The following is a 19,469-nucleotide window of genomic DNA, read 5'->3' on the forward strand; positions in this document are numbered from 1 at the left end:
ACTCTCCTAGGAGAGGACCACTGTATCTGTAACCGTTTGGAATTGTCACTGGTCGTGTGGCATCCCAGTGAGCTCTCTCTCTGGGAGTCCCTGCAAGGTGTCAGGTAGTGCTACACCGTGGGTGCAGCAGAGTTTTAAAAACAAAATCATCCTGCAAACTGGCTTCCAGAGCTATCCCCCACAGGTTTTGAACCCTCAGTCTGGGTGCTGGGATTGCATGAAATACTTGTCCAGAACTGGTTCCCATCTAGCTGTGGGGCAGATCTGTAGCCTAAGAGATTCCACCCCCCACCTCCCACCATGCCACCCAGAGCTGTTTTTGAGAGATCTGTGTGAATGCATAGGGCATAGTCAGGGGTTGTTGTAAGGCTCCTTGGATATCTGTCCCCACACAGTGATAATTGGGATCAGGGATGTTGGGGTGACTTCCCAGCCTAAGGCAGGGTGCCCTGGAGCAACGTCAGGATGGGGCCAGTGCACTTGCCTTGTTTGGGAAACACTGGCCAGAGACAGTGCTGTGTAAACCAGACTGGGGCAAAAAATCTCCATTCCCTGTGCTTCAATCTCTGTTTGCAAAACAGCCTCAGTAGCCGAGTGCCTGTGTTGAATATGAGGCATTGTACTGGCACTCTGCGAAGCCTTTGTACCAGAGGTGGGTAGGGCTGGGCAGAAATGCTGTTCAGGCACGCTGGCTCTCCCCAGCCAGGGCAGCACAGTTTGCCTTTCTCTGGCCATTTGCAAGCCTGTCACCTGGCAGAGCCATGCTAGCTCACTTACATCCCACTCTGTACAAGCAAGAGTTTGAAAGCTGCCTTAAGTCTTCCTTTAAAGCAAACAGAGGGCTCTGGGGGGCTGGGGTAGGTGAAAGGAAAGAGACATGGTCAGGTAGGAGGGGAGATACTTGTGCTGTGAATTTTCAGAGAGGTCAGGGAGGGGAAATGGTGATGGGAGCAGAAACCCTCTAGAATCCATCTGATGAAATAAACAGTGCTTGGGCTGAAATCTCAGAGCTTTACTTTGGCAGCTAAGGCACAGGCCACATTATCTAATGTCCACTGCTGTCCAAAACATACCAATGGGGAAATGTTTTCTTAGTGGCCTCTTGTTTTAAAAAATAATAATAACATGGGGCTGCCTGCCTTTACAACAATTTTGGTTTTTTTCTGTGCAGGTTGCAGCAACATACATTAACTGGTTCTCTTTTCTGTCTTACAGTTTAAACTTCCAAAGGAGTACAGCTGGCCTGAAAAGAAACTGAAAGTTTCCATCTTGCCAGATGCCGTGTTCGACAACCCACTGCATTAGAGCTGAATTACACCCTTCTAACAACTGGGAGAGCCAAGTTACTGTCCATTACCCAGTGACTCACAGGATAATTAATGCAGTAAAAACTCTGCCTGCAAATAAAAGAGTTTGCTGCACAACCACTGCAAACAGAAGAGGAGCTACTCAGCACCAGCCCAGACCGAACTGAGCCCTTTCCTTTATCCTTCCCAAGGCTGAGCTCTCTGGGAACAGCCTGCGTATGTGTGAGTGCGAGTGAGAAATATTTAACTATGAAAATTAGTAGTAAGAATCCTTTCTCTCTCCTAGCTACAGAACTCCCCTCTGCCTTAGCCCAGGGTGTAGACGCTCTGCACGCCTGTATTTACACATGCATTTCTGCCAGGTGCGAGCCTATAATCCATGGATTAAATGTTCTTTACGTGACTCTGGAGTCCTTTTGTTAGCCAAACTTCTACTGACTGCAGAACTGTTCTTCCATGTGCTATTTTTTTTCTTTTCAGAAACGGAATGGTATTTCCCCTGTTTAAAGGAGGCCAAAAGCTCACATGCTTGAAGCTGAACAGATTTAAAGATGAACTTTCTAGTCAGTCAAGAAAAACAAACCCAGATCCTCCCTGCCCTCAAATTAGGCATGTTTGAAGTGTTGGTCTTGGTGCTATTAGCTATGGTATCACTGCAAACAGAGGCAACTTTATTCTCGCGCATCCTGTCCTTGTGCCTGAACCCCAGGGAAGGTCGCAACCTCTAGTTTTGCACAAGCAGGAGGAAAAAAGCTACCGGGGCGGGGGAGATCTCCTGTTTACAGTGTGTTTATCTTTAAAGAGATACTGTCAAGTATTTTTTTCCTTGCTATTGTACAGAATTTGAGAAGCTAGAAAGGACCGTTTGTTCACAGGGACAACTTCAGCAGCTCTGCAGGATCCAGAGGGCTGCCTGGAAGCATATGAAATGGAGATCTCCACTGCCCTGGCATAGCAGAGAGGAGACTCGGCCTTAATAAAGCCAACTATTCTCTCTGTTCCAGCAGGGTTGTGCCCTAGCACAGCTCCATTTTCCGTCTAGCCTTGCTGTGGTGGCTCTTCTTGTTGCTGACGTCCCTCCTTTCAGACAGGTTTGAACTGTAAAGCATCAAAATCAGTTTGAAAATACCTTCTCTCTAGATCCCTCTGGCTTCCTCCTTGGAGCAAATATGGTATGTAGAGGAGACAGTCTCTGCAGGGTCAGGTTGTGTCTCTGCATCAAGATGCTGGCCCCTGTGGATGTGCTGCAGCAAGCCACCACAGGCTTTACCCGCTATTGTTGTCGCAGGTTGTTTCTGACGGGTGTTCCCCAGCCTTCCTCTGCCCATTGTCTTTTGGTGACAACTCTTCACTCCGTGTCAGGGGAGGTGCAGCTTTCCTTCCACCCCTTTCTGCCTACAAGCTAACTTGGTGATGTATGCGCAATTGCTGTGTGATCCTAATACAAGTATAACAAAAGCTTTTAACACTTAACTCCCCTGATCAAACAGCAAAGTCCAGGGGCCTCGTAGTACCCCAGGGTTGGTTTTCTGCTTGTTTTCTGATTAGATGTTTTTTGCATATATTTGAGGCTGGTTGATGTTGGTCAAGAAGCAGAGCTAGGAGCCACAAAGCTTTCCTTGAAGTTGCTACAGAATTCCTCTGTGGCCTCAGGCAAGTCACTCAATGTCTCTGTGCAGAGAGGGTGATTATTGACTAGAGGGCCGTAGGACCTACTGAAGCATGCCAGGGTTTGCAGGGGAGGGCGTGCTTTGTGTACGAAGTAGTATTTTTATTATTATAATTGTTGTTATATTATAATTTAAGGCAGGCCAAATGCAGGGTCCAACACTGCTCGGCAGAACCTTCCTTTCTGCAAAGCTACGAAAGCAATTTACATGTAAATGAGTTTGTCATTTTGTCTGAACTCAGAGGATCATCTTAAAATCCTGCTGTGAAAGAAAAAACTTTCAGATATCTGCATGTGCCAGCCAGGGTGATTTCTGTGCTGTGTCAGACTGCATTCATCCGTGGGATCTCTTGGCCAGTTTTCATTGTCCTGGTTAGCACTAAGCATCCCTTCTGCACTGTAGATGCAGGGGACAGCGTAGGCGAGAAAGCAGCATGAAAATGTACCAGCCCAGCTTCAAAAATGATGTGCCCAAGTGTCCCACCACAAGATAGTGAACAATCAGAGGATTGTGGCAGTCAGGAAAAAGACAAGGGCAGCAACTACAATTTTGTCCCAAAGCCATCCACCAACAGTAGCCCATGGACTGCTCTTGTACGAGCTTGCTGGGGGTGCCTGTAGCAGAGCTGGCCCGTTGCCACGATGCTGGCTGCTCTTCCTTGTTTCCAGATGCTAGCTCTCATTAAAAGGAGCTTAAAATCCACATCTTAGTGGAGAAGGGACATTTGGAAGGTCAATTGTTGCTGTTCCTGCAGAGATCAGCATGGGGCAGAGAGAAGTCCATCAGACCCTCTCTGGGCTCTGACACACATCTGGAAAGCTTAGGACCTCCTGCCCTATGAACTCTTTGAGCCTTCACAGCAGGGATGCAGTGCTGTACGCAGGGAGAGCACCTCCTCCAAGCTGGCTTGTGCTCCAGTTCTGCCTTTCTTATGTGTATGTTTTCCTCACCATATTTACTCTCATCAGACGCTCTGGGTTGGGTTTTCATTGACTTCAGAGGGAGCACGCTGAATGCATTCGAAAATCCACCCAGTATCCTTGTGTGTGTGTATTTTTGTTTCATGTCATGTATTTATATATAGTTCTGTGTATTTGAGTTATGAACAGGTGGCATGCCAGAAATCTCTATTTCTGAGACAGTTTCTCGCAGATCTTTGCTGGTAGCCAGATAACAGTTGAGGGGAGGGTTTGAAGGGAAGGAAATTAAATCTTCGTATTTAGTTAAAGGGAAAAATATTAGACAACTGCTAAAAGAGAAATCTCTGTCTTATTGTTATATCAACTACAAGAGAGAAACTGGTAAAAGTCAGCCCTTAAGCTCCAAGGTCACGTCACTGCCTCTCAACAGTTATCTAAGAATAAGAAAGTTGCTTGTTACTCAGTATCGTGAAGAGCTGTGCACACACACGACCTCCCCTCCCTGATTCACATCAAGTTTGCAACCGTGCCAAAGGCTTACTCATTGGCAAGTAAATGAGATCTCGAGTTTGGATATTTTCATCCTGGGGAAAGAGGACATGCCTGTGTGTGAAGGAAATGGAAAAGAAACCTTTGTATTTTAGTGAGCAAGTAGTTTGAAAAAGGGAAATGCATCAGTGTTAATAGACGCCACGGTATTTTTCTAGCCCAAACCTGCCGAGATGGTAGGCCCACTGGTGCTGGTTTTTTCTAGATTGTGCAGAAGGTCTGAAGCAGAATTGTATGAAACCAAAACTTGTGAGGCTTGTGTTGGCTAAAGATAGTGATCTGAATGGAAATGAACACAGCTTAGAAGCAGCAAGTACAGGTTTTCTCCCTCCTGGAGAAATCTTGCGATGCAGGTCTATAGGGATATTTCCAAAGATGAAGAGCCTTATGGCAGACCCATAATGCCTTGAAAATCCAGCATGTGACAGCGATTCTGAAACAAGAGAAGTCCCAAAAGCCAGGACTATTCTCCCTCACAACTCATGATTAAAAACAGGAGAAGGAATGTATAGTTTCAATATTAAAGTATGTGGGATAAGCTCTGAGCAGAGCAGTCAGTCTTGTAGGTGGTATGACCTAGAGTGATATTTTCAGTGGCTTAGATAGGTGGTGCCTGCTGTGTAAAATGTCTTTGAGAATGGTGATATATTGGTTTTACTGTACACAGATTTGCCAACAGTGATTTGAAATTACATTCTGAAGCTCTTCACTTCAAATATTCAGTTGCTCTTGGATGGCTTTTGAAATTACACCATCGGGTCATCAAATAGTCTTTGAAGAAGTGGGGGTTGTGGTGAAAGCAATGCTTGGCTTGGAGAGAGCAGATTGCTGGGGAGAGGCTGTGTGGTGGGAGAGCAAGTTAGCAGCCTCCCTCCTGCACCCATAGCTTGGGCATGTTCAATGCAGCGCAGTCCCTGTGCATCTCGCACATTGCAAGGGGAGCTAACGTGGGTGCAGGGAAGCCAGAAACCAAAGTGAGAATCATCAAGGCCTCAGCACAGCATGGGGTCCCTGCAGGCAAGTCCTCTCATTTCCATGGAAAGACCCATTGAAGTCTTGCCGGTGCAAGGAGCCAGCCACGCACGTCCTACTGCGCGTTCACACTCTGGCCTGTACCTGCCACTGATGGTAGAGACTGAAAACGGCCAAGTTAGCGGCATGTGAGCTTGAGTCGAAGATGGGGAGTAGCAATGTGGCTGCTTCAGTCTCATTTGTAATTTTAATTAGTGTGGGGTGGGGAGCAGAGCTTCTGCTGCGCTGCCCCTCGTGAGTACCTCCAGGCTGGTCACTGAGCAAGCTATTGCTCACCCATTGTCCACTCCCTTCGTAAAATGTCACCCCAGCTCCTCACAAAAACCTTTCTCAGATGCTTCACTGGAAAATGTTTGGCTGACTGCATGTTTCGCAGGATGCTGGGTTAGATGACAGGTCAGCATGGGATTGTGGCTGCTTGGCTCCTTGTCTGTCCTGATGACTACTCCCTCCTCCTCGGTAGGCATCAAGAGTCTGTGACGCATTTTGCCAACTTGTGTCTGGTCGGAGCAAGGCAGCATCATGTCGGGTGGTGAGAAGAGATCTGCAGATCTTCTGGCCAGAGGAAACCCTTAGGCCTGTGTGTTCAATTTTCCCTTAGGCCAGGGCTATGGCCTTGCACCCTGTGGCTCCGCTGTATGAAGTCTTGGGCTTCAGCCCCTGTGCTATGGCAGCCAGGTGAGGAGGGAATCCAGCACCGTGAGAGCCCTTCCACTGCCCAGGGACTTGATCCTTTACATAACTGCTCTCCATTTAGAGTATATATTGTGCCTTAATTTTCCTTGTGAGTGAAGCTGCAAGGGCAGATGTATTGTCAAGCAATCAGGAATCCCTTTCTGTGCATCTGTCCCTATCAATAAATGCCAGCCTGCGCAGCAGCCAAACTGTATCCAGAACAATCCTGAAACGCACGTTTGCTGGTAGGGTTCACCTCCCAAGATTTTAAAGCTGGATTTAGTTCTCTGGGACTGGGGCAGTTCTTGACGAGCTCTGTAGCAACCTCCTATCTTTATAACATTTTTTTTGTTTGTGCAGTGTCTGCTTGTTCTCTTTTCTTTTTAAAAAAATACCCTTGCGTTTGACATGAGTCCGAAATTTCAAGTGGAGAATAAGCCTGAGGTTGCAAATGTGTTTTAAACGGAGCCCCGCGTTGACCTGTCTCTCTCAGGCAGTGAACCTGTCGTGTATCGTGCTTCACCACCTCTTCATTTCTACCATGATTCTGTTTCCCCTAAAATCGCTGACAGACCATAAAATAATCATAAGCGGCACATGAGTTCAGAAACATAATTTCTAGTCTGCTGTGAAAGTAGCCCCTTCCCTTTCCCTTGCTAAAAGACCACAGCGTCATTCACTGTTCGGCTCGTAGAGCCCCAGCAGTGGGAGACGAACATCAGCCCAGAAAGGGCTGCACGTGGCAGATGTGGCTGGCTGGTGCCTGCTTGTTTTTAAACTGTCCTGATGCTATGTCTCCCCTCTTTAAAAAGAGGAGAAGAGAGAGAGAAAAAAAAAACCCAACCTCAAAAAGCTGGAGGAAAATTTCCTGCCGATTGTTGTGTTTTGCAAACACTGGTCTTTTCTCTCGCCCTCTCCCTCTGCTCCTGGTGAGGCTGGAGATGAAAATGGCTCCTTTGTTCCTTTCCCTGGGGCCCAACTGCAGCGAAAGTGCGGCTCCGGAAACCCTCTACCGAACAAGCAGCGAGGGTGGGAGGGACTGAGCTGTCGCCGTGTGCGGTAGGTCCTACATAAACACGGTATGTGCTGACAATGCCGCGGGCAGGATGGGCACAGAAGCGCAGAAGGACTTTGCGGTGCTGGCAGCGAAGCTCGTGCGCCGTTCCTCCTGCGGCAGCAAGCGGGCTGCGAAACCCGCGGGGGGCAGAGGAAGGGGAGGCGGGTGTGAGTGGCCGTGTCGTCCCGGCAGTGACTGATCACAGGCTGGGGGGCTCCGGCCCTTTTGTTCTCAGCTTTTGGCTTTCCCTGAAGCAGCAATTCACAGCCCCGTGGAAGCAGACGGCATCCTGCTGGGGGCTCGTACTGATTTTCTGGCCCTGCGCCGGGATGCTCCTTGCACCCATCCAGCCCTGGAGTCCCAGTGCTCTGTGTTGGGCCGTGGTCATGCTCCAAACCCAAGCTTAGTCATTCAAAACCCTTCTCTCATCCAGCCCAGGTTGGACACACTGGCTTTTCCCTTTTTTTAAAGGGGTGGAGGTTTTGCCACTCACTAGGGACGCTGCTTGTTTTGTATGCTGGACGATTTCTGCAAAACCTAGAGCAAAGGCAGCTTCCCAGGGTGGGGGGCCACAGCAAGCCCTGACCATTGGGGCTGCCCTCGCAGCCTGGAGGTGAACCTTTCTGTAGTTCAGCTGTGTGCGTGTGCGAGAGTGTGCGGTCTGTGTGCGCGGGGTCGCATCGAGCGAGGAGCCCAAGGATGCTACCGATGGGGCTGGAAGGAGCCCGCGTTTCTGCAGCAGGTGTATCAGTACCTTGTAGATGGCCTTTCTTCCCCCTCCCCTCCTCCTTTTTTTTTTTTATTTTATAAAAGACAAAAAAACAAATGGAAAGCTAAACTAGCAGAGGTTTTTAAATATTTTGTATTAGTTTCTAATGTAAATTCTTACACTGTTATTGCAGTGCTGGGTGGGTTTCACCTGCGCGTGACTTTTTGTAATATTTTTGTGAATCGCTAAACGTTTTTTTCCTCCTGTGTATTCTAAGTGCATTAAACGTATTTGCAGAATTGTCAGTGTCCTCTGTGGGCAACTCGGTGGGACCACCTGCCTCCCGCTTGGTCCGGCGGCCGCCTTGGCAGCCCCTTTCCCTCCGCCATTCCTTGGTGGTGCCTTCTTCCCCCAGCCCCAGGGGAGCGGGGTCTCTTTACCCAGAACTCACGAGTGCAAGCATGGGAGAGAAAAGGGGTCTTCCTTTTCCCAAAAATCCTCAGCAAAACAGAAAACTAGGCCTTGCCCAGTGCAGGATCCTCTGCGAACATCCCATGAGCATCTGCTGGCCAAACCCCTTGAGCTGGGGCAGCGAGTGCTCTGGCAGACGGGATTTCAGTGCTGTTGGGACGAGCCAGGGATGGGGAGCGCTCGCACGTGGGTCCAAGGATGCAGCTGGTCAGCTGAGGGATGGCAACCTCGTCTGCCGCTGCAGGAAGGAGGGAGCTGGGTGAGCGTTAGATCCACACTCTTGTCCTCTGCCAAGTGCCTCTTGGCTTCAGCGGGGTTTGTGGGGGTGTGGATGTGCGTGCAGAGACTGAGCATGTTGGAGAAGAGACATAGCAAACGCTTATGAAAAAATATTACTGAGCTAACGTTGCAATGATTTCCCAGTAACACAGAATGATTTTGCAGTAATCTTTTTACACTCCTTAGTAATAAATTCCTTTAAGGTCAGAGAGAAGAAGGGTGGAATATTGGGGGGTGTGTGGGGAAGGGAGATCGCTGTGCGCAGAGGAAGGGTGACAGGGAAGGGAAAGGATTTGTGGGAGCTGAAATCCAGCTTTGCGCAGGTTTTGCGCTTGCTTTTCAGGGGCATTATCTCAGCCCTCCCTGCATCAAATGGGGAGCAATCAGCGGAAAGGGTTCCTGTGAGGATTTGTTTTGAAGTTTGGGGTGAAAACCATCCTTTCTTGAAGAGCCTCTCCGCAGCTGCATCCAGATATGAATTATCCCAGCCCCAAGGCAAAGCAGCAGGATCTCTGAGCGCCGCCGGTGCAGAGCAACCCATGCCGGATGTGCTGAAGAGAACGTGGCCATAGCTTGGCCCAGTTTCATCGTGTCGCTTGAGGAAACCTCGCCCCTGGGGGAGCAAGCGAGAAGCAGCCTGAAGCTGGTCCCCTCACCCAAGCCCCACGTGCCCTTTGCCTTCCCAAGCCTTGAAGCATTTGCAAGCGAAGGTCCACCCCGCTAGGACATCCCAGGAAGGATGGCAGAGCTGGGGCTGGCCGGGGACCTGCTGCTTGTGCAGTGCTGGGAGCCCTCCCTGCCGGCCCCCGGCCACCCCTGCCCCTGGCGCTTGGTTAATTCAGTTAATGAATTAAATGGTCCACCTTCGCCATCCTTCTGGTGGCTGGGCAGTCCCACCTTTGCAATAGCACATCCCAGCCAGTCCCTTGGTTCAGCTCCAAATCTGGATTTGGGGGATTGGGTGTCCCTGGGGGGCTGCAGTACAGTGGGGTGCCCCTCTCCCGCTGTCACCCTTCACCCCAAGCTGTGCCACTGGCGTGGCCGTGCCCGGCCCAGGCAGCCTCCCCGCCCCGCCTCCACCCCAGCCGAAAGCACCTTCGGGCAGTGAATTTAATTAAGGTTTCTGAAAAGCGATGTCTAGGAGCCCCTCCTGGATCTGCGGCTCTGAACTTCATTAGGAGCAGTTTGTTGCTAATAATGCCGGCAGCTTCTCTAATTAATAATGGAAGGACTGCAAGCAGATGCCAAGCCAGGAGAGGGAAGGGATTTGTTTGTTTATTTCTCTCCTCTCTCTTTTTTTTTTTTTTTTTTTTGGAGTGCAGAGGGAGGGCTGGGGCTCGTTTCCCACCTGAAAAGTGAATGGTGGTTCCTGGGAACCTTGGCAGGGAAGAGGGTGCACCTGCAGGGTGGGCAGGGGAGACAGGGTGGGACGGGAGATGGGTCCCCACAGGGCAGGACAAGGGGGCAGCCCCCATGGCAAGGGGCTCTGGGTCCCATGATGCTCCCTGCCCACCCAGGGAAGAGCCAACGTGGCCACTGGTTGTGCTGGACTTGGGCACCCAGGGATGGTCCTGACCACCAAACTCCCTCCTATAGCATCGCCCGTGCAGCATGTCCCTTCCTGTGGCATGTCCCCCAGCCCACGGTGGGATGGTGCAGCCATGGGAGGGTGGGTTTCTCCAAGCTTTAACCTGCCTGGTTCACAAGGATGTGTCGTGCAGCACCCAGAAACGTGGGCTCACAGATGATTGGCACACCAGGTCCCTCTGGATTTTAATTTTCCCCCTCCTTTTGCCTCATTTCATTCCTGCTTGCTGTTTCACCCAGCCGGAGTTCATGGCACAGCCGTCCGCGGCAGCACCTGGGTGTGGAGGAAAGCCTCCCAGCACGCCCCAGCGCGCAGGACCTGACACATTAACACCCTGCGCTCCTGGGGGCCCCGTGGCCAAGCAGTAACCGGAGAGGGGCCTGAAGCGCTGCGGGCGGCCAGGCTGGCTGGTCCCACCTCCTGCCCCTGCATGGGACAAGCACCCCCTGCCCCACAGCTGAGCCTCAGGGACAGCCGAGAGCTGGCAAGCGTCCTCACCCTGCCACAAACTGCAGCCTCACCATCCATTGCAGGACGCCAGAACCTGGCAGGGGTGGGAGAGGCACCGTAAGGAAGTCCTATGTGTGCCCCAGCTTCCTTTCTAGGAGCCCACAGTGTGCCCAAAGGCTCTGGCTTCTCCGGATAGCTCCCAGAGCCACTGGTCCTGCTGCTGGCCAGAGTTTGCATTGGAGAAAAAAATGGCCCTCTCTTGCCCCAACACCTCATCGCTCATACTAATTGAAGCAGCGCATGAGACAGGCCATGGCAGCGCGGCTGGCACAGCCTCAGTGCGGGCTTTGTCCCCTCAGGCCCCCCACTGCTCGCCTGCGGCAGGGGTGCACTGGCTGCACGTATGTTTCAGGCAGCAGCCATTGCTGCAGCAGCTTTTCAAAAAGCCTAGTTTGGGTTTGGGTTTGGTTTTCCAAGGGGAAAGTATTTTTAATGCCCTTTCCCATCATTCACACTTCCTCAGACTTCCCACACTCCTGCCACAAATAACCGGCTGGAGGGCAGCGAGGGAGGCTGCCCCATGCTGGAGATGCTTCTCCTGCCGGAGATGGGGTATCTGCACCGGAGGGCCCCTGTGGGACGGGAAGCAAAGGGGAAAGCACAGTTAGATATTAAAAACCTCCAAGAGTGTCCGAGGCCAAAATGACTGGCCAGCCCCAGCTTCCCACCCAGGCTGGGACCGTCCCTGCCTGCTTAATGCACAAATCCCTTCCCTGGCTGTTAAAACGCTGGAGCAAACGCGAGGCTGTGGCACCTCATACTCCCCGCTTTCTGAACAGGAACATTGTCTGAAGTATCTGGCAAAAGGAGAAGAATCAAGGCAAAAGGCTCAGAAGCGGGGGGCGGGGGGGGCTGGCTGGGCCGCGTGGCAGGGAGTGTTCCCGGGGGCGCGGGGCAGCGTGGCAGCCTGCCCGGCCCCGGTACAGGCAGCTGAACAATAACGCAAGGCGTCGGGAACACGCTTAGCGTTGGGAATCCCAGTCCTTGCCTTAAAAGGAGATTTCGGGGGATGCTTTTATTGGAAAATTGTTTTCTGATTATTCAGCTTATTGAGAGTTTTATTTCATTATTTGCAACATGACGCGAGGGGGGCTTCAGCTGCGCACGAACAGTAATGGCCAAGGATGTTTCTGTGGATTTCCAGGCCAGAAGAGCCCATTAAATCATCCTGTTTGACCTCCTGTGTTTGCAGGCCAGAGAATTTCACCCAATTCCTCTCGCGTTGAGCCCAATAACTTGTGTTTTTGATTCAAGCGGGTGGTCCAGGACGACATCCTGCCTTGGCTCAGTGACTTCAAGAGATGAAGAATCTGCCACCAACTTCCCTTGTTTGTTTGTCCCAGTGGCAAAAAAAACCCCGCACCCGTGAGAGCAACACCCCGCTGCTGACTTACTGCAGATGAGGATGCATCCCACGTGCTCGGAACATTTTTTGGGTAAGGGGGATGCCCACATCACCCCTCGGCCAGCTCTTGCCACGCAGGTGTGCTTTCTGAGCTGCACGGCTTAATACAGATAAATAGCGGGATCCCTCCCGGTCTGCCGTTAGGGAGCAGCTCAAGAGTTAATAAACTTCGAACAGATGTGACCAACATGTCAAGACATGAGAAGTATGTGGTATGGATGTTTATAAGTACATCGACAGAAGGCATTCATAAAAGGTTATAAACCATGGTAATAAGCAACCCATCAACTTGTTTGGACTCTAACACTTGATTAACCATTTATTAAAAGGTGCAGTAATCATTTATAAGCCATAAGTGGGACCAAACGTGAAGTACAACTCTTTTTATGTTAATAGATGCCTCAAGAATTTCCTCTCCCTCTGCGCTGTGTTTTGGGTGGTTAAAGGCTAACGCTGGCCTCCGGGCGCCCCAGCCACTCCTTCATGGCGTGCATGGGCTGGATTCACACCAGGAGCCGCTGTGGAGGGAGCACGGGTGCCCCCACCCAAGGTTTGGCAGCACCCTGGGGTTTTGCTCATGGGGAGCCCTGGGTTTATTTTGGGCTGGGTCAGCTCCACAAGCACCCAAGCATCCCTCCAGGGACTCCAGGAGGGACCAGCCCGGTGGGTTTGGGGCCACCCTGGCAGTAGGGAGGGACAGGCAGAGAGGCATTTGCTGCCCGGCAGTTCCCTTAGGGAAGGCTGCCTAGGCAGAGCCCGGCGGCAGGGCAGGGCAGTGGGCAGCACGGGAAGCCTGGCGGCTCCTCGGGGAGACGAGGGCTGCCAGTGGCTGCGCAGGCAGGAGGGGCTCGAACATGTCTCTCAGGCTTCCCTGGCACAGCCCAGCAGAAGCCCTGCTGCCCACGGGTCCCCATCGGACCCCAAGAGAGGGCTGCACAGGGACAGCAAGCACAAAGTGCTGAGTTGAGCAGGGTGGATCAGGGACCAGGGATTTCAGAGGAGTTAAAACTGCCTACCCTGATCCCCTGGGGCACTGGGGTGCCTGGGGGAAGGAGCAGAGCACAGGGAAAGCTGGGAACCTGCTCCGTGCACTCTGCTGCACCCCCTGCATCCCCCTGCATGGGAGTCAATCCAAGCCCCAGGCTGCCGACGCACTGGGATGGGACAGAAACGCCTCCAATGCAAAGGCAGCTTCATCCTTCTGTCAACAGGACCCTCCTTTTTGTTTACCATCACACTCCTCCTACCCCAGACAGACCACGTTTTCCTTCCTGGTATCTTAACGAGACCTAAACCCACAATTGCTCCCATTACACAACCAGGAGTGACAGTTTATTAGCAATGCTTCCTGACCTAATTTACACTGATATCCTCATGCTCTTCCCTTCGCTGTGGGCAAACAGACCTTTAGGTTTTTGGAGAGAAAGGAGAGTCCCAGCAGTGGAGGATGCACGGGCTGTGGCTCCAGGGCGAGCCCCTGCCCTCACCCTGCCTCAGTTTACCCCGGCTGCACCGAGCTGGGGCTCAGCGGCACCGCTGGACTCGGGGGCTGTGGGTTTGGGCATCGCACGGGCATGGCGCTGGTGGATGCTCTGCCCTTCAAAGGAAAGCTTGGTAGCTGCCTGGCGGGGGGCTTTTTAGCATGCATGTGGCACTGGGTCATTTGGCTGCAGCCAGCTTTTAATTGCAGGGAGCATGCAGAAAAGGAAGAGGAAGGCTGAGAAATTGCTCCAGAGTGAAGATTGCAGAGGTTACACCTCAGCCCTGGCAGGGACCGCAGGGGCCTTCTGATGGGAGGGTGGCTGAACCAAACTGCAGATGGGAAGGGAGGTGGTAGGATCGTACCTCGCTCCCACCCTCAGTCTCCCGTGGTCGGATCTAGGGTCGGCAGCTTTGTGTCCCCAAGCTCATTGCTGGGCTGGCAACACCGAGAAGCTCTGTCTTTCCCCCAGGGAGATGCCCAGCTACAGTGTGGGAGGTTGTGCCAGCACTTGATGCACTGGGGGAAGGGGCTGGTGCAGAGGGAGAAACGGGGCCACCGGTAGCCACAGGTTTTGGGTAGAGGGGTCCTGCTTTCTCTAAGGAAATGCCCCAGAAAGTGACATTTCTACCTGTGGCACAGCCTGAGCTTAGGGCAGCGCCAGTCTGGCTGGGGCTGTGGGGAGGGATTTGCTCCTGGCATCATCTTCCCCTGCCCCGGACCTGCGGGTGGGAAACATGGGACCCCTGCACAGATCCACCACTCTGTAGTCTGCCAGCGTTTGCTAGCAACCCTTCCCGACCCTGTTAAGACTCATGAGTTACTTTTAACCCCGGCCAGTGCATTTTTCAGGGTGCAGGGGTGAGACTGCCCTAGAGCCCTGCTGCAGAATAAGGAAGACCAGGCGAACCCCAGGGCTGGCAGCTCCCACGTATGCTCACACCATCCATCCTCTGGTAAAGGCTTCCCACTGGCAGCCCGCCTCCAGCAGCACCTCTCTGACTGGCAGCAAAGGGTAAAATTAGGCTGAGCTGCGTTTTTTTTTCCCCTCGGCTGCCCAGCAAACTTTTACAGCTCTTCTGCTGGGTCCCATTGCATCTTGGGGGAAGCAATCGCCCCAGCGGGGGGAAAAGCGGAGGAGCCTGTCTGGCCCCCAGTCTCCCTCGTGCTCAAAGAAAAAAGAAAAAAAGAAAACTGTGCTGGGATTTTTGTTCGGTTGTTGTTTTTTTTTTTTTTTTTGTGTGTATATATATATATATGGAGGTTTTGTGGCTTTGACGCAGTTTCCTGAAAATCCTGCCTCATCCTGCCAGGGGCTGAGCGAATGCACATCCCAGCCCTCAGAGGTGGGGGAGAGAAGGAGAAGCCAGGGAGGGAGAGAAGAAAGCCTTTGCCAAACTGGCCTGACCAGAATGTGACACAAGAGCAGGAAATGAGTCATGCCGGCAGGGCAGCTGCTCCCAGGCATTTGCATAGAAAGAAACCCCACCAGGCAGGGAACCGCATGGCCCTTGTCCCGGCTCCCCCCAACCTGTCCCGGTCCAGCCCCACAGCTGCCAGACCCACTGCCGCACTCGCCAGCACCCATCGGCACCCTGACTCTGGCCGGGGCAATGAGCCTTGGAGCATCACCCCTGTCCCACAGCTGGCTGTGCAACCCCGGATTTGGCCGTTCAACCCCAGACTGGGTCATTCCACCCTGGATTTGCCCCGGGCCAAAGTGGAGCTCCCCTCCATCACTCCCCCATGCAGTCCCCCTTGGTCAGCCCTCAATATTTTCTTTGCCCCATGCTTTAGGCTAGAGGAGGAAGGCAGAAATAACAAAATTTTTGGCCCAAGAGGAGCCTATTGCACATCCATTAGAGGGCATCACCATCCCTGCCTCCAGCACACCGTCCCAGCTGTGTTCCCAGCTGTTGGTGTCAGATGTGAGTGTTGCTGGATCCCAGCGCTTGGGTGCTTGGGGCAGGGAACCTGCTTTGTGTGCTGCGGAGACCAGGCTGCACATCTAGCTCCTGGTCCCTTTTTATTAATCGCAGAGGATGGGAGGTTTCCCCTGCAGATGCACCAGGCATGCACATGTGCGTCTTCCCCCTGGAGGCACTGGGCTGTGAGGGTGCCACAGCAGACAGGTGACACCACAGCGGGGACATGTGTGGGATGGCAGGGCGCAAGCGGTGCATGTTGGTGGTGTGCCCTGGTGTGGGCAGGGGGTGACCCGCCATTGGGACCTCCATGTCATGCCTCTTCCATGGGGTTGTTTCCCTCTTCCTCCACCCCAGCTGGGAGCAGGGGATGGCCACAAGCAGGTGGATTTAGTGCTGCAAACCAGGGTATTGCCACCCTGCAAGTTCCTTAAATCCTTAAAGTCAGTCTTAAAACTTCAGCAAAAGCCTTCAATGTGCTAATCACACAGGCTGGGGGAGCTTTCTCCATTGGGCTAAACCACCTCACTGGGCTTACGCAGAATGAGGGCAGAAGGGCGATGATGCCTTCTCTCTGTCTGGTTAACTGAGTTATAAATGACCAAAGCAGCACATAAATTTTTATAGATTTCAGAGGGCTCAGGGTTCCTGTGGAAGGCGCAGGGCTGGGTGCCGGAACTGCCAGGAGCGTCCTGGGGATGGAAGCTGTCACTTTAACAGCTGAGTGCTCCATAAATCTGTGCGAACACCCTCCCTCTCCCATCAGCTCAGTAGGGTCTGCAGCCCTAAATAGCAGAGTTTCTGTTTAACCAGCCCACAGAACAGCGGGCTGGCTAAACATCGTTCAACCCTGCCTGAGAAAGCAGAGGCAGGTCTTCGACGCGAGCTGCCAGGCACAGCCCCGCTTATCCCCCGCCCGCAGTGACAAAGGCACCTGGGGTCTGTGGGCCAGCCAGTGCGTCCCTGCTTCCCGGGGACAAGGTCCCTCTGTACCATCAATGCCACTTCAGTGACAAATGGCCGAGCATCCTGGCTCCCCAGGGCACGGGGCAATGCTCTGCTGGCCCTTCATGGCTGGGTACCTGCAGCCCAAAGCCATTAGTGGTAACTGGGGCCTCAGAAGAGGTGCTGATACTTTACCAGGGAGGCTGGCAGGCATGGTGGTCTCTCCAGGGCAGGGTTAAGGGCTGCCAAAATGATACTGCCGATGAAGGGGACTGATGGCCTAGCGGTGGCTGGGAAAACTGAAGCTTGGCAAGGTTGAGCTATGTGCGCCAGGGCTCAGCTAAACACCACCTCTGCAGCCCCTTGATGTGGGTTGGGGAACCCCTATGGGGCTAGACCCTGGTGGAGGGGAGCCCAAAGTGTGGGCAGGCTTTCTGCAGCTCCTGCCTGCTGCTGTCCATCAGTCACCCAGTGGTGGCAGGAGGGTGTTGGGAGCTGTGTGGGCAGGGGGGTTCCCTGCCTACAGCTCCCCCTGGCAGGTCCTGCTGGCTGCTGAAAGGTTGCGATGCCCAGCCCGGCTTTGGGGCTCCCGTTGCCAAGGGGGTTTCTCTGGGCTGGGCAGGGAGGTGGCATCATCCAGACATGGGTGTGATGACAGCAGGGCCAGCACCAGCCCTGGAGCAGTGGGATTCCTAGCCGTGAGCAGGACGCACCTTTTGGCTTGGCTCAGCCCCATCCCATCTGCCTTCCCGTTTTAAGCCCTGCTAAATACCACCCAGCTTCCCCAGCTCACCCGCAGCGGAGGGCATGGGGGGGCCCAAGCAGCCTCTGCGGCAGAGCCGTGCCTTGTGCAGGGTGGGGATGGTAGCTGTCACCGGGGGCTGCCCGGTATTGCCTGTGTTTATAAAGAAGTGAGAGTCACGAATAGTTTTGTGCTGACTTTTCGAGGAGAGGTTTGCCTCCACACGGGCTCGGCCGACTGACAGCGGTTCTGACGCATCCCACGCCTCCCTGCCCAGCTCCTGCCGGTCCCGGCTGCTGGACGGCTTGTAAAACCCCAGAGGAGATACACAGCCCGCAGGCTTTGAGGCCTGGCAGAGGAATTACACAGCAAACCACTCCCTTTGCAGGAATCGGTGTTTGAGCCCCAGGAGCCATGGGCTGGGTGTGTGGGGATGGGGGGGCGCAGCCAGGGGGTGATACAGGGTGAGCCCCTCTCCCAGGGTGGCTTGGCTGTGGGCTTTCAGGCGCAGGCAGGGATCAAAGAACCTAGAAATAGGTTTTATCGTGGCAAAGAGGCTGTGGGAGCCTCACCCAGAAATAAGAAGCGAGCGAGGCATCCCGAGCCAGTCCAGGCACTACACACCAGCTGCAGCCCCATCATCATCAGGTGTACTGGGGTATGACGCTGTTATTATTTGCCCTGGGGCAGCACTTTGGGACTGGGTTGTGCTGGGCATAATGTGGACAGCAGGTAGAGGTGTTCCCCGCTGTCCCATCAAAGCAGGAAGTGAGAGGGGAAAGGTGGAGGCAGGGAAATGGGATGAGGGATCCCAAATGCAAACCAACCTGAAGATAGCAGGTACTCATCACTCTGTCTCCTTATTGGGGTGTCTCTTGGCAGGACCCACCTGTGCACAGGGGGTTCCCATAAAGGAAATCATGGAAGGACCTGGATCACCCCCACCTCAGGTGTGCTGTAGGACGTTCATCCCTCTAGCAGGCGGCCGGCTGCCCCGGGTGGCCCATGGCACTGGGGCTATGGGGAGCTATAGTATGCACTGCTGGGTGATGTCTATGGATGGTTTGGTCCATGGTTTTGAGGCCGCAGTTGGGGAACTCCTGCGAAATCCCTCCCAGAGGCAGATTGCCATCAGCGAGCGTCACCCGGGGCAATGCTGGGGCCAGATCCTGAAGCCACTGTCTAAGCCTTTGCCCCTTTGTCACCCCACCATAAACGTGACTGTGCATCCCAAGCATTTTTTGGTCTAAATACTCTGTTTTGAAGCCATTTGTGACCCCCGCCAGTGGGAAAGGGATTTACACCAGCAGCGTGCTTTATTCCCAGCAGCCCAGCACATTTGGCAGGGGTTGGATACGCAGTGGCCCACAGAACAGCTGTGGAAGCATTTGGTGGGAGAGCTGTTAACAGAGACACCTCTGTGCCCCGGGCACTGGCGGGAGGTGCTGGGGCTGCCGGTTTTGGAAACACCCTAGGGACAAACGGCTGTTGCTCTGCGCAGGGAAGAAACACACCTGAAATGGTCCTGTGCAAAGTGACAGCGCATCCAGGGGGGAGCCGAGAGGGCGTCGGAGGCTTCAGAGGGCACTTTTTGTACCTGGGGCCAGCTGTGGCCCAAATGTGAGCTGATTCCCGGGCAAGGGGACCCTGTTTATAGACCGACACCCTGAGCAAACGTGCCTCCAAGCTGCGTAGGGATGCTGGGGGCCCGGCAGGGTGACCCTACCGCCGATGCAGCGGCGAGCGGGGCCATGGCGGCTGGGGACCAGCTTGGGCTCCTCGGAGGGGACAGCCGCAGGGACCACCATCGCGCCGTGCCGCGGGCGGACTGGGGTGCGCAGCGCAGAGCGCAGCAGTGAGCCCCATCCCCAGCCATGTCCCCTTTAAGGCGGCGCCGTCTCCGGGCGGGGCGGGGCGGGGGGCGGTTCCCCATGACGCGCAGTGGGTGGGGCCGCGGGGCGGGGCCGCGGGGCGGGGCGGGGCCGGTCCCGCCGCAGCGCAGCGCAGGGCCGCGCACCTCAGAGGCGGCGGCGGCGTCAGCGCCCGGCGGGATCCACCGGCTCCGGCGCCTCAGCTCCGCTCCGCTCCCCCCTCCCCTCCCTGCTCCCCCTCCCGGCTCCCGAGCGGGGCGGCCCCTCGGCGCGCCGGGGCGGGGCGGGACCGGCCGCCCCCCCCCCCCCCCCCCGTCCGGTCGATACATCCCCC

At 54.1% G+C, this 19,469-nt stretch overlaps 1 protein-coding gene across 2 annotated transcripts in view; it reads left to right on the plus strand.

The window, feature by feature from the left end:
- SUFU (SUFU negative regulator of hedgehog signaling) overlaps positions 1 to 8,218 on the plus strand; it is a 98,548-nt gene extending 90,330 nt beyond the window's left edge. For both annotated transcript variants that reach the window (XM_064464036.1, XM_064464037.1), the window contains exon 12: positions 1,216 to 8,218. In XM_064464036.1, the coding sequence (XP_064320106.1) occupies positions 1,216 to 1,305 (90 nt within the window). In that variant the 3' untranslated portion in view covers positions 1,306 to 8,218. The remainder of the gene's footprint in view (positions 1 to 1,215) is intronic.
- The last annotated feature ends 11,251 nt before the right edge of the window (positions 8,219 to 19,469 follow it).

This window comes from Phalacrocorax carbo, chromosome 12 (genome assembly GCF_963921805.1).
Source record: "Phalacrocorax carbo chromosome 12, bPhaCar2.1, whole genome shotgun sequence".
Taxonomy (NCBI): domain Eukaryota; kingdom Metazoa; phylum Chordata; class Aves; order Suliformes; family Phalacrocoracidae; genus Phalacrocorax; species Phalacrocorax carbo.